General features: G+C 44.7%; 1 protein-coding gene across 2 annotated transcripts in view; it reads left to right on the forward strand.

Annotated features, from left to right (window-relative positions):
• The first annotated feature begins 11,356 nt into the window (after positions 1-11,356).
• Positions 11,357-12,651, forward strand: part of GRHL1 (grainyhead like transcription factor 1) — a 63,775-nt gene continuing 62,480 nt past the window's right edge. For both annotated transcript variants that reach the window (XM_081857083.1, XM_081857084.1), the window contains exon 1: positions 11,357-11,517. In XM_081857083.1, coding sequence (XP_081713209.1) covers positions 11,498-11,517 — 20 coding nt within the window. In that variant the 5' untranslated portion in view covers positions 11,357-11,497. The remainder of the gene's footprint in view (positions 11,518-12,651) is intronic.

Below are 12,651 nucleotides of genomic sequence, written 5' to 3' on the forward strand. Positions count from 1 at the left end.
TGAATGAATGAATAATACAAGTAAATGAGTTTTTGTGTAGCGATACTACCTCTGCATTGATTAGGAACCTACTACTAATCTAAGCCGCAATTCACCCCTTGGATCTCTTCCCCCTTGCTGTTGCTTGACCTCCATAATACGTGTTAAGATTGACAGTTGGCAATCAGGTTCCACCTTCCAGAATGTTTTAAGTTGCGCAGAGAGAAGAAAAGCTGTTGGCACACTGCAGCAGCTAAACTGGACACCTTCATCTGCCCCACCTGCAATAAAACATGTCTCTCCCATATCAGTCTCTACAGTCACAGCAGGCGCTGTAAGTCTCTAATAGTTTGACTTTACCCCGGAAGACGCACTTTTCCAGTGTCTCCAGAGAAAGACGGATGTCAACACTCCTCTAAATGCCTAGCACATTTAGGTGCTGTACCTTTAAAGGTGCTGTACCTTTAAAACAGCATTACGCCTAGATGGATCAGTCGGCACTTAGTCACTGTAATCATAGCTAACAGGCTTGTGAAGCAGCACCTGATCTTTACTGAAATGAAGTTGTGCTGAGCCTGGGACACAAATGCTTTGAGTCCACTCACCATTATGCCGAGGTGCAATTGCATTTCTCAAGCAGACAAATGGGGTTGGATAGCCCAAGGGTAGGGTGTGTGTCTCTAAAACAACAGCTTTAACTACCTCGTCTGCTTGTATTTAAGTTGCAGCTCCTCTTCTCTTCAGCAAAAATAAATAAATCAGCATTTTATCTGTAGTCCTTTCCTTTTTTAAAAAAGAAGGGATGTTTTTTCTTTTATTATGCTCCTTAGCCTAAGGACTTCTCAGCTCTACAAAAAATACTAGATCTTCTTTTGAAAGGGATGATTTTCTCCTTTATTATTCTCCCAAGCCCAAGGATTTCTAAGCTCTACAGAAAATACTGGATCACCTTTTTTTGCATCTGAGTATCACACAGAGGCTAAATAACCAGTGATATGTGATCGCATTAGTAGGAATAGACAAACAGAGAACAATTTTGGTTGCCTTAATATTTAGTTTTGGGGTATTTCTGATTCTATTTTATTCTTGATTTGCACTTCTGTGGTACATATCTAAAGCATCAATGATAATACTAATAACTACTGTTTGCTACCAAATGCAACATGGATGCTCAACAAAGTATTAATCTTAAACATTACACAACCACCTTTCCATTGCAGTTATAATGCTGTGAGTGGCGTGCCACCACTTAAAAGAATCCATCAAAAAGGGTTAAACATTCATAAAGGTAAAGGGACCCCTGACCATTAGGTCCAGTTGTTACCGACTCTGGGGTTGCAGCGCTCATCTTGCTTTACTGGCCGAGGAGCCGGCATGCTGCTTCCGGTTCATGTGGCCAGCATAACTAAGCCGCTTCTGGTGAACCAGAGCAGCGCACGGGAACGCCATTTACCTTCCCACCAGAGCGGTACCTATTTATCTACTTGCACTTTGACGTGCTTTCGAACTGCTAGGTTGGCAGGAGCAGGGACTGAGCAACGGGAGCTCACCCTGTCGCAGGGATTCGAACCGCCAACCTGAGTGGCAAGCCCAAGAGGTTCAGTGGTTTAACCCACAGCGCCACCTGCGTAGCATTCATACAGTGCCACAAGAAGAAATGCTGCCATAAAACCTTGAAAGACAAAAACAAGAGCACGGATAAAAACCTAAAAAGCAGGAAGTCAGTCTACTAAAACAACCCAACAGGGCAACCTGCAGCAATAAATCCACCATTAAAAACAACATGCAGTATCCATCTAACTTGTTGCATCGATGTAAGGATTTCTGCTTGTGCAACAGAACTCTCTCCATCCCCATCGCCTGCAGCTGGCACACTAAATCTGTTCTGGGAGTTCCCCCAGCCCCCTGAAGAAAATTCTGGGAGGGCTTGAGAAGGAGAGGCAGGAGTTCTGTTGCAGAAACAGGAATCCTTGCGCTGATGGCACAAGTTAGCCCAGTGCAAATAATCATTCAAATGATTGGCTAATCAGTTTAAACAGCTGTAAAAAGCCTGTCTGCATAAAAGGGTTTTTCAAGAGGCATCAGAAAGTCAAAAGCGAGGGTGCTTGATGAATCTGCTGGAAGAGTGTTCCACGACATGGGACCAATAAACCTAAAGACCATTCAGACCTTTGTTGACATGGGCAGCAACTAACAGCACTCTTCTGGGTGATCTCAGCATACATATCATTGCAGTTTAGTACATGCATTTAGTACAAAGGACAACGGGTTGTAGATTCTTGGAACTGTAGTTCTGGCTTAAAACTACAGTTTTAAAATAATAGTGAATAGTGCTGACAGGTCATCAGGAGTTAACTCCGCCACCAACCATTGGATCTAGCTGAAGCCCTTTCAGCATCCAGATCTCACAGTGGCCCATGAGATACACCCACAAGTACAGCAGAGCTCTCCCTACCCATGATTCCTTGCAACCTGTCACAGCCCACTGCCTCCAACACCAGAGGTAAAGCATAGCCATAGATAGCCTCACCCTAGCCTTGGTGATCATCACTGCCTCTTATGGGAATTCCATAGTTTAACTTTGTGCTTCGTGAATAAGTGCTTTCTTTTGTCCTGAATCTGTCAACATTCTTTGGGTGGCCTTGAGTTCTAATAGTGTAGGAGGAGAACAACTTTCTTCACACCTTATCACCTCTTACTTACCTTTTCTCTAAATTAAAAAGCCCCATATGTTGTAGTCTTCCTTCCCAGGGGAGTTGCTCCATCTTTCAATCACTTTGGTTGCACTTTCCCTGGCTAGGTATGGTACTCTTATTCTAAGTGAAGCCCCACTGGGCCGTGAGTGCAAATCGAGTCTGTCAGGCCACCCAGTTTGCTCCATGTGAGCATCTTTGGCCAGCTGGGCCTCTCTGTCGCTCACCTGATGCCATTAGGTGAGTGAACAGATAATATGACATCAGATGCAGAACAGGAGCTGAGGAATAAACAGGAACTAAAAGTTTTGCCTAACTTCTTATCCCAGGAGTCTTTGCCCAACCATTAGCTGACCTGCTGTTACTCTAGAGCAGGAATAGGGAACCTGTGGGTGTCTGGATGTTGTCAGACTCCAACATCCATCAGCCAACAGTTAGGGTTTATGGGAGTTGTAGGGTATGCTCACATTACCACTTGCTCCAACCTCTGCTAGTTTTTGAAGCCTCATTCACACAACCTGTATTAATCCTATAGTTTGACAAATTCTGCTGTTATAATGCTTCCATCCTCCCAAGCCAGTTTCAGTCCAACTAAGAAACTTAAGCATGTTCACTTCATGCTTATGAATGGTATGTACATTCAAGACAGCCACTGCACGTGTGCAAATGACAGCATCATGAATAGGAGCTGCAGGGAAAGGGAGGTCATGTAGATTGGGTGACCCCCTCTATGATGTGTGCAACACCATGCAAATGTGGCTTAAAGCACGGGGGTTGTGGGGGGGGGGGGGAGAACCACCTTGCTGCGTATTAAGCCACAAACCTGAACATACCCATAGTCCAGCAATATCTGAAAGGCCACACATTCCCCACTCTTGTCCTAGAAATAAAGGTGCGGCAGGCAAAGGGGCCTATGCAAAGAGGAATAAAATAATCAGTGGGCTGAGAAAACAGCAATTTGAAGAAAAGGAGGGGTGGGATAGGAAAGAATGACTGCGGTATGTTGGTCCAGAGGAGTGAGTGGAAACTTTGAAAAAGGAGAAGGCTAGAGGGAGGAAGCTGAATTAAGAAAAGAAAACAGTAGAAGAATGTACTTCAGCTGTATTGGTAAAAGGTTGTGTTCAGTGTGCCCTGATCAAAGGATTTGAAACTGTCATCCAGTTTGATTAGTTGGAATAAAGTCATAAATTAACTACCCAATCTTTTAAGAAAAAGAAACCTCGATTGCTGCTTCTCTAAACTTTGCATGAACTATTGCCCATTTCAAATGATTTGAACCAGCCAGCCAAATCTGTCACTCCAGGTCCCACTCCAGACATTTATATGTCTAAAACAGGCATGTAGGTCTTCAGTTCCAGGAGTGTCGTGGTGTGAACTGATTTTCTCAAGTGCAGTACAGCCAGAGCAGTTTCGAACTGGCTCCTTAGTTGCTGGTGTCCCAATCACACTCTAGCTATGCTTCCCTGGAATCAACTGTGTGAACTCTGTCATTGATGAATCAGTCTAGTCAAAATGTTAGTAATAGGAGCAGCAACTTACTTGGTATTTTTTTAAAAAAAATTTTTTAAGTCAATTAAGAAGAATACTTAGGAAATTATAGGGTTTTAATTTTTGAAGTCAAGTCTAAAAATTGCCTTGTTCTTGCTTGCTTCATTCAATCACATTTCCTTTCTCCCCAGAAATAGGTTCTCTCCAACTCCTCCCACAGCCTTTAAGTTACCTGGAAAATACCTAAATACCTCTGCATGGATAAGCTCTGTTGATTTCGTTTTTGCATTTGAAATGTGAATAGGTATTACATCCCTTCCCCCCCCCCCAAATATTTTATTAAAGGTTTTCTTGTTTTACAGTGTAAGTGTAATGCCTCGTATTTTTTTTTCCATGTAACATTTTTACAAACCCGTTTCATTTGTTGAGGCATTAGGGGGGAGAAGAAAAAAAAAAGAAAAAAAAGAAAGGGGGTGGAGGGAGGGGAGATGGATGGGGGTGGGGTCAGGTAGCAGCGTTTCTATTATACATCCCTTTTAATGGAGAGGCATGGAAATAGGCCTGTGAATAGGTATCAAAGTTGGTAATTAGCTGAAATGGGAAGCAGATATGGATATAGATAATAGTATCAAAGGAGAGCTTCAGGGAGATTTCTTTAGCAACCTCCCATATGTAATGACCTGAATCTTTAGAAAATGGCTAGCTAAACCTTTGAGTGCCCCATTGACCCATGACTAACCTCTCAGGGGTCACATGTAAAAAGTGACCATAGGCAAAGTATAAAAGTGAGTGTGAATATTTTCTAAATGGACAAGACATGGAGGGAGGAATTGAAGGTCACAAAAAAAGGCTTTTGGCATCGATTTTGACCTTCTAAAATCAACCCCTTGAATTTAATAATGAATCATAAATGATAATGGGCTGTACAAAATCCTAGCCCTACTCATAATAGAACGATTGCCATTAATGAACCCAAGTTAGTCATCTCTGTTAATTTCAACGGTTGTACTCGGAGTCAGACTAGCACTGGATACAACCCAATGATTTTAAAACTGCATAGAATAGGTGATGGGAAAGTCTTTTGGAAGGCGGCCCTAAGGACTGTAGTTCTTGCCACTCTCATTTTTAAATGTTGGCCTGCAACCTCTGGAAGACTGACCATGTGTGAATCAGCCCTCAGCCCCAAAAGGTTAGCCACTCCTGGCATCTATCTATCTATCTATCTATCATCTATCTATCTATCTATCTATCTATCTATCTATCTATCTATCTAGTGACGGTCTGTTACACATGAAACTCTCACGCGTCCATACACATTTTTACTGTCTTCATTTCCATGCTGCTTTATATTTTTAAGGGGGAAAATCCCAAAGCAGTTTACAGCCTGCATCAGAACATTAAATAAAACGATTCAGAGTAAAACATTAATGAACGAAGTCAAGTATACATTCAAAGCAAGATAATGAACAGGAAACCGAAATATTATCTTAAAGTTTTCAAAATAAAACATCAGCAAATGCACATATAAAGTAGCATAATTAGGAAGAGAATAAAATATTGTAAGTATAGAATGTATCTGCTGCTGTTGCTGCCAATCCTGCCAATCGTGGTTCATGGCAGCTGTGGAAGCTCAGGCTCGATGGTTCTGTACTAAGAGACAGCCATTCTTGTGCAGATGTGCTTTTGGGGTAGAGATTTCCAGGGGGGCTGGTTTGCACACCACAATAATCCCTAATTTTAAGCAGTGAACAAAACCACAGCCACCCCCCAACAATGAAAACCATGTAGAAAAATGAGGTAGAAAGACAAATGTACATCCGTCTGTAATAAAGATATATGCAGAGATATGTGGTAGCCAATGCAGTGCTGTAACTATAATCATTTCTCCAGACATTTAAATTGGTTAGACAAGATCTGCATAGCAGCCTGTTTCATGCCATGCCAGAAACAATCCAAACTTCAGCTTATTTCTCCTTACCACTTACAGTTTGTTTGAAACAAACCATAATCTGGGTTCATACGACGCAACAAACTTGTTTCTGCCACCTGTATCCCGCAGGGGGGTGAAGCATATTTGCAGCTAAGCCATGGTTTAAAGCAAAAAACCATGCTTTAGCTTGCCTGGCAAACAGGACCAAAGCTCTTAAGCGGAGAGCTTAGGTTCTTCATGATCTTCCACAGCAATACTTTTGGTGACTGTTCATCTGAACGTTCCCCAAACTGCTGTCGAAAGAGATGATTTCCCAGCTGTGGATGAGTCCAACTCAAGTGGCCCAGAAGACACAGCTGCAGGAAATCAGATCATGGCCAGGAGTGACTATCTTTGAGACAGATTCTGCCAGCCTGGCCAACACAACCAACCTAGTGTCCACATTCTTGAAGAGTTCACACTTTGACTTGGAGCTCCCCTTGCCAGTGGTGTAGCGTGGGTTGCCAGTGCCTGGGGCAAGACAAGTATGGCGTCCCCTAACCTGTGACAGCACCGGCATGGCAATTGCAGCCCACCCACCTTCCCAATCGGCCTCTGCCACCCATTTCTCCCTTTCCACATTCAATTCAATGTGGATCGCAGCCACCGGCCAAATAAGAAAAATAATAACTTTTTTTTTTTAAAAAAAACCCCAATATAAACAGCGCAACAAAATATGTGCCTTTCACCTGATGGAAGAAGCAGAGGCTTTGGGAGGGGAAAGAGCATGAGAGCACAATGGAACCAGGATGGGTGGCATGTGATGTGCTCCCTGCCTCTTGAGAAAGGCGCAAACTGAGAGGGGAGGGTGTGCTATTTTTTCTTTTCAGAATTATGTGCCCCTGGTAATTTTGTGCCCAGGGCAACCGCCCCTCTGGCCCCCTCACGCTATGCCACTGCCCCTTGTGCCCCTGCAAGCAGGCGGAGCTGTTGTCTCATCCATTATAAGCCAATAAACAAAATGCTTTTTACCGCCTCCTCCAAAATATAAGAAGTGTGTTTGATGTGTTAGCTGCTCCAAGCTGCTCCTGGGGAAGATTATGAAGCAAGGCATTCTGTGTATGGCAATTGCCAAAGAGCAGCCTATTAACTTCTTCTCCTTCCAAATTATGAAACTTGTAACTGGATCTTATCCATGTTTATTTGAAAGAAAGTCCCACTGATCTCAATGGGGCCTATTCCCATGCCAGCGTGTGGAGGACAGAGCGCATCCCACATTCACCAGTTTATTGGTATAATCATCTGGAAGCAAATAGAGTTGTTGTTAGCAATCATTGTGAATTTCCCAAGAGCAAATCCATGTCTGACTAGGTTATGTGTTTCATACATTCCCTGTCCCCTCCCACCTACATCTATCCATCAATTACCTTTTTGTCCTAAGGGGGTCTTAATTAAAAAGTTCTGATGTGTTGGATCCAAGTTAAATTCACCCTTCAGGTGCATTGAAGTCAATGGGATGCAGCTCATCATGGTAAACTTTTCCCATCGATTTCAATGGGATCTACGTGAGATGGCAATCCTGTCTCTGATTTGGGCAAGGTTGAGCTCTGTTGAAGTCAACAGGACTTCTGATTATAAATGTGTATAGCATTGCACAGTGAGTCTGGACCCAATCCTGCAATTTAAAAGTGATAAAGTCCTACTCCATATGCATTCTCGAATCATCTCCCCCTCTTGGCAGTAGACCAGGCTCTTTATTCCAGAAGTGGGGACCCTGTGGTCACCCAGAGGTTGTTGGACTCCAATTCCCAGCATGGGCAATGGGCAGGCCATGATGGGAGTTGTAGTCAGCAACTTCCGGAGGGATATGGATTACCCATTCCTGCACTGCAGGAAAAGCAGCCTCTTTTAAGAGCAGAGTTCACTCTTTCCTTAAGCATAGTAAGGTAAAGGTACCCCTGCCCGTACGGGCCAGTCGTGTCCGACTCTAGGGTTGTGCGCTCATCTCACTTAAGAGGCCGGGAGCCAGCGCTGTCCGGAGACACTTCCGGGTCACGTGGCCAGCGTGACGAAGCTGCTCTGGCAAGCCAGCACCAGCGCAGCACACGGAAATGCCGTTTACCTTCCCGCTATAAAGCGCTACCTATTTACTGGCACTTAGGGGTGCTTTCAAACAGCTAGGTGGGCAGGAGCTGGGACCGAAAGACGGGAGCTCACCCCGCCACGGGGATTCGAACCGCCGACCATACGATCGGCAAGTCCTAGGCACTGAGGTTTTACCCACAGCGCCACCCGCGTCCCTTCTTCCTTAAGCATACTTGGGAATAAATCTGTTTTATTTTTTCCCTGCTGTTTTATGTCATTGGAATCTCTGGACTACTTTCTAGGGAGGGAGGAAGTGGATTCGAGAATGCATATGGAGTAGGGCTCAGCGGTATCTATTCTTCCTGTTGTTTTTGTGTGGTTTTATACTGCAGCTTTATTGCTTTAGCTTGAATTAGTGATACCTTGCTTTTTCCTTCAGAAAGTATAACCACTTAGATATTTTTGAAATTTTAATGGGTTTATAAATGCTTTTAATGAATTAATTAAATGACCACATGGGGATCCGCTTCCAAGAAAGTATTTGACCATATGCACGGCTGCACAGGATTAAGTGCTAGTGTGATCAGTGGAGCTTATGTTTGAGTAAACAGGCTGCACCACACTTATAAATGTGCCTCACCCTCCATGTTGTTGGACCTCAGCTCCCATGATTCCTGACCAAAGGCTGTGCTGGATTAGGGGCAGATGAAAGTTGGGATTACAACAATATCTGAATGGCCACAGGGCACCTAGCCCTGGCATCAGGACCAGCTCAAGACATTTTGGCACCTGAGGCAAACCACAAAATGGTGTCCTCACCCCCTCCATCCCCACCAAGGAAGGAGTGAGTAAAGATTTATGTCAGGAACAAGGCAAGGGCGAATAAAGCTCCACATCAGGATATGCTGCCCCTGCGGATCCTGCCACCTGAGGCAATTGCCTCACCTTGTCTCATAGGTGGGCTGGCCCTGTGTGGCATAGTGGTCTTGGCATCCTAGCCTCAAGTACTGTACAGCAAGACTTAAAAGCAAGGGAAGGTGTATGTTTTAAAAGCCTTGCTAACTTACTCCTAGTAATTTTGTTTTCAGCTGCCCTATTGCTTAAGAACCCTGAGAGTGAAATATATTTTAGTTACATAAACAGCCATATATCAATTCCAGGCAGGCTTTTGAGGTGACGCCTCATAATGAGTTGGAAAGATTAGGATTGGTTGGTACTATATCATAAGGCAGATACCCAACAGATTAGAAAACTGCTGGAATTAATGGATTGGGGTCAGGCCAAGGAGAAGGTAGCAAACAATGTTCCAAAGGGGTCACTCTGTCCAGAATCAACTGCTTTTCCACTTCTTCATTGGATGACTGGCTTCCAAGATCAGGGAATATGAAAGCTGGAGCAAAAGCTACTTTGCACAAGACTATTTCACTCACAGATATAACTTAAAAAACAAGCACAGTAATGCACAATTAATGCACACATACCTGTTTCATCATGTGCACACACGGTAGGAAATTGTGGTTAACTATCTTGTCCACTTGGCTCAAGGACTTGTTTGACGTGAGCATTACACCAAGTGGTTGATCACACCACACTTTTCTACTCTTACTGTACCCAATACTAAGCACCTTCCAATTCTGCCAATGGTGCCAGTGAGATAGATCACACAGATAGCGAGTGATGGTTCCCCCCCCACATCCATATTCATTGCAAAGCTTAGAGCACCAAGTTTACTTTTTCTTTTGTTTCACAATTTTTATATACTGCTTGATTGTAGCAAAAGAAACGCTTTATCACATTGCATGTTTGTTTGTTTTTGAACTCCCGCAATATTCAACCTTTAAAATAAAAAACCTTTAAAAATAAAATAGGTTTGATGATGTAGAGCAGTGGTTCTCGAAGGGTGTTGCAAGAGGGGATGGCAACTGTGGCAGTAAGATTCAAGGGCAATCATAAAACATTTAAACATTTCAGTATAGTATAGTATAGTATAGTATAGTATAGTATCAAAATATTTTTTTTTTATTTGCAGAATATGGATGGATATATTTTCCAAATGAGAGCAAGAACATCAAGTAATACGGAGGACAATCCTAGTTGTGTTTTCCAATATATTTCTTATCTATTAAAAATTTGGTGTGGTGCGCTTACCACACCACACCACACCAAATTTTTTCTTCTGAAAGCATGACCTAGAGATAAAAGTTTGATACCCACTGTTGTAATAATAATAATAATAATAATAATAATAATAATAATAATATTTATACCCCGCCCATCTGGCTGCATTTCCCCAGCCACTCTGGGCGACTTCCAGAACATATAAAAACATAATAAAATGTCAGATGTTAAAAACTACTTGAAATAATAAAAATTTTGTAGGGTTTAGGTACACTTGTCTGAGAGATGTGAGCTACCTTAAGGAACTTACCATGTGGAAAAGCCAAGGTTTTAAACAAAATGTATAATGGTACACCATGAAGCAAATAAAAGTGTTCAGGATGGATTTAACAAAACGATGTTTTGGGTTGTGGCAGTGGGTGGAGAAACCCACTATGAAATAAATAGCTTTATACCTATACCTGCCCAGCACTGCAAGGGACAAAATTATTATTACCATTTTTTATTAAATTTGTATCCGTAGATCTCAGGGTGGTACATAAAAATACAATATAAAAACACGAAATATATGATAAAAGCAAGAACAAGAAACATAATCCATTAATTAAACCTCCATCCCCCCCAAAAAAAATTAAATTGAAAACTTCATTGTCCCATCCTTTAAGTGGAACTTGGGTGCAGCCAAGGGGGGAAGCTGCCCCCTAAATCAATCAAAACCAATACAAATTTGAGGTTCTGTCCCCCCCCCCTAAGAAAAGCCTGCCCTCCCCTAACAAAAATCCTGGCTACGCCCATGACAGCCACCCAACCTCTCCGCTTGACACTCCTGGACTAAAAGCACAGTGATACTCTCACGGCTGCCGAAGGTGAAGACACCCAACGTTCCATTTGGAACGCTGCGACACCGCTGGCTCCGCCCCCTGCCCTGCCTCCTCCAATCAGGCGCTCCGCTGGGGCGTTTCTCCGCGGGGTTCCGCCCCGCCCCGAGCCAGCCTGCCCCGGCAGCCAATGGGAAGCAGGGCAGGTCCGCGAATTCACCTGCGACTCCCGGGAGCCACCTGAGCGAGCGAGAAAAGCCGACAAAACCCGTTTGTGCGGCGGGCTGTGCGCTCCGTGTCCCCTCTCTCTCCCTCGCGCGCGCTTCCCATCCCCAAGTCGCCCGCGCCGCCGCCAGGATCCCGTCCTAACCAGCCGGGCCAGTTCTGCCACCCGCTGCCTGCCAGACATGACGCAAGAGTACGACAAGTAAGTGATCCAGCTGGGCAGACAGGGAAGGCGAGGGAGAGGGGGTGAGTCCGGGCAGGTCCGACCGGTGCTTCTGCCCCCTGCCCAGACCTCCTCGCAGAGATTCCGCCCCCCCAGCCACGGTTCCAGCTGCTACTGCTGCTACTACTCGTGTACAACTGCTAATAATGGGGATCAGGGGCGGGATGAGGGGGGTTCCCAAAATTTGGCTCCCTGTCGAAGGGGTTGGAAGGACATCGGCGGCACTGCCAGCCCCCCCCCCCCAAGTGACAGGAGGGAAGATGTGCAAGAGGTGGGTGGCTGGGCATTGGGGGGGGTCTCTTTTGGTGCTGGTAAGCTGGGTAGAGAGGAGGGGATGACAGCTTTGCTTCTTTTCCTGTGGGTTTTTTTTAAAGGGGGAAGCAGTCGATTGGATAATAGGATTAAGTTAATTCGGAGTGACTCGCCTTTCTTCAACTGCGATCAAAGCAGCAAGGGTTTTATGGCTCTCCGCCATAAGTTTACACACACACACACACAGGAAAACTTTGTGGGGGTGGGATCGAGACTGGTCAAAAATGGCCCGTGCTAAAGGTCCTCGCTGTGCGTTTTGTTTTGCTTTCAAGAGAATACACTTCGATCAGGTGCTCTTTTCTCCAAAAGCAACAACCTGATCGCTTGTGTCCCCTGCGTGTGTTGGCGAGTTGGATTTCCCCATCAGCTCCCAAATGCCTCCAGGCTCCAGCCCTACTTGCTCTCGCCGGGCGGGGTCCCGCTCCGTAGTCGATACTGATCGTGTGCGTCTTCGTATCTACAGCTGGGTGGCTTCTTACAGCTCAGTCGGTAGAGCCTGAGACTCTTGATCTCGGTGTCGTGGGTTGGAGCCGCCCCACATTGGGCGAAAGCTTCCTGCATGGCAGGGGGTTGCACTAGAACCGGATGACCCCTGGGGTCTCTCCAATTCTACGATTCAAAAATCGAAGTTAGCTTCCCTTTCTCGGGCGCGGGGGAATTGAGATCTTGGTGTGGGGATCTGCATTGAGAGCTCCCTGCGCAGGGATAAGCGGCACGGGAATCTAAAGGGAATCTTCCAAGTAAGCGCGCCAAGGACAGTAGGATTCCTTCGTGAGGTCTTAACTCCCTTGATTTCAGCTG

The sequence above is a fragment of the Podarcis erhardii genome (genome assembly GCF_964252035.2).
Source record: "Podarcis erhardii genome assembly, chromosome: 3".
NCBI classification, from domain to species: Eukaryota; Metazoa; Chordata; class Lepidosauria; order Squamata; family Lacertidae; genus Podarcis; species Podarcis erhardii.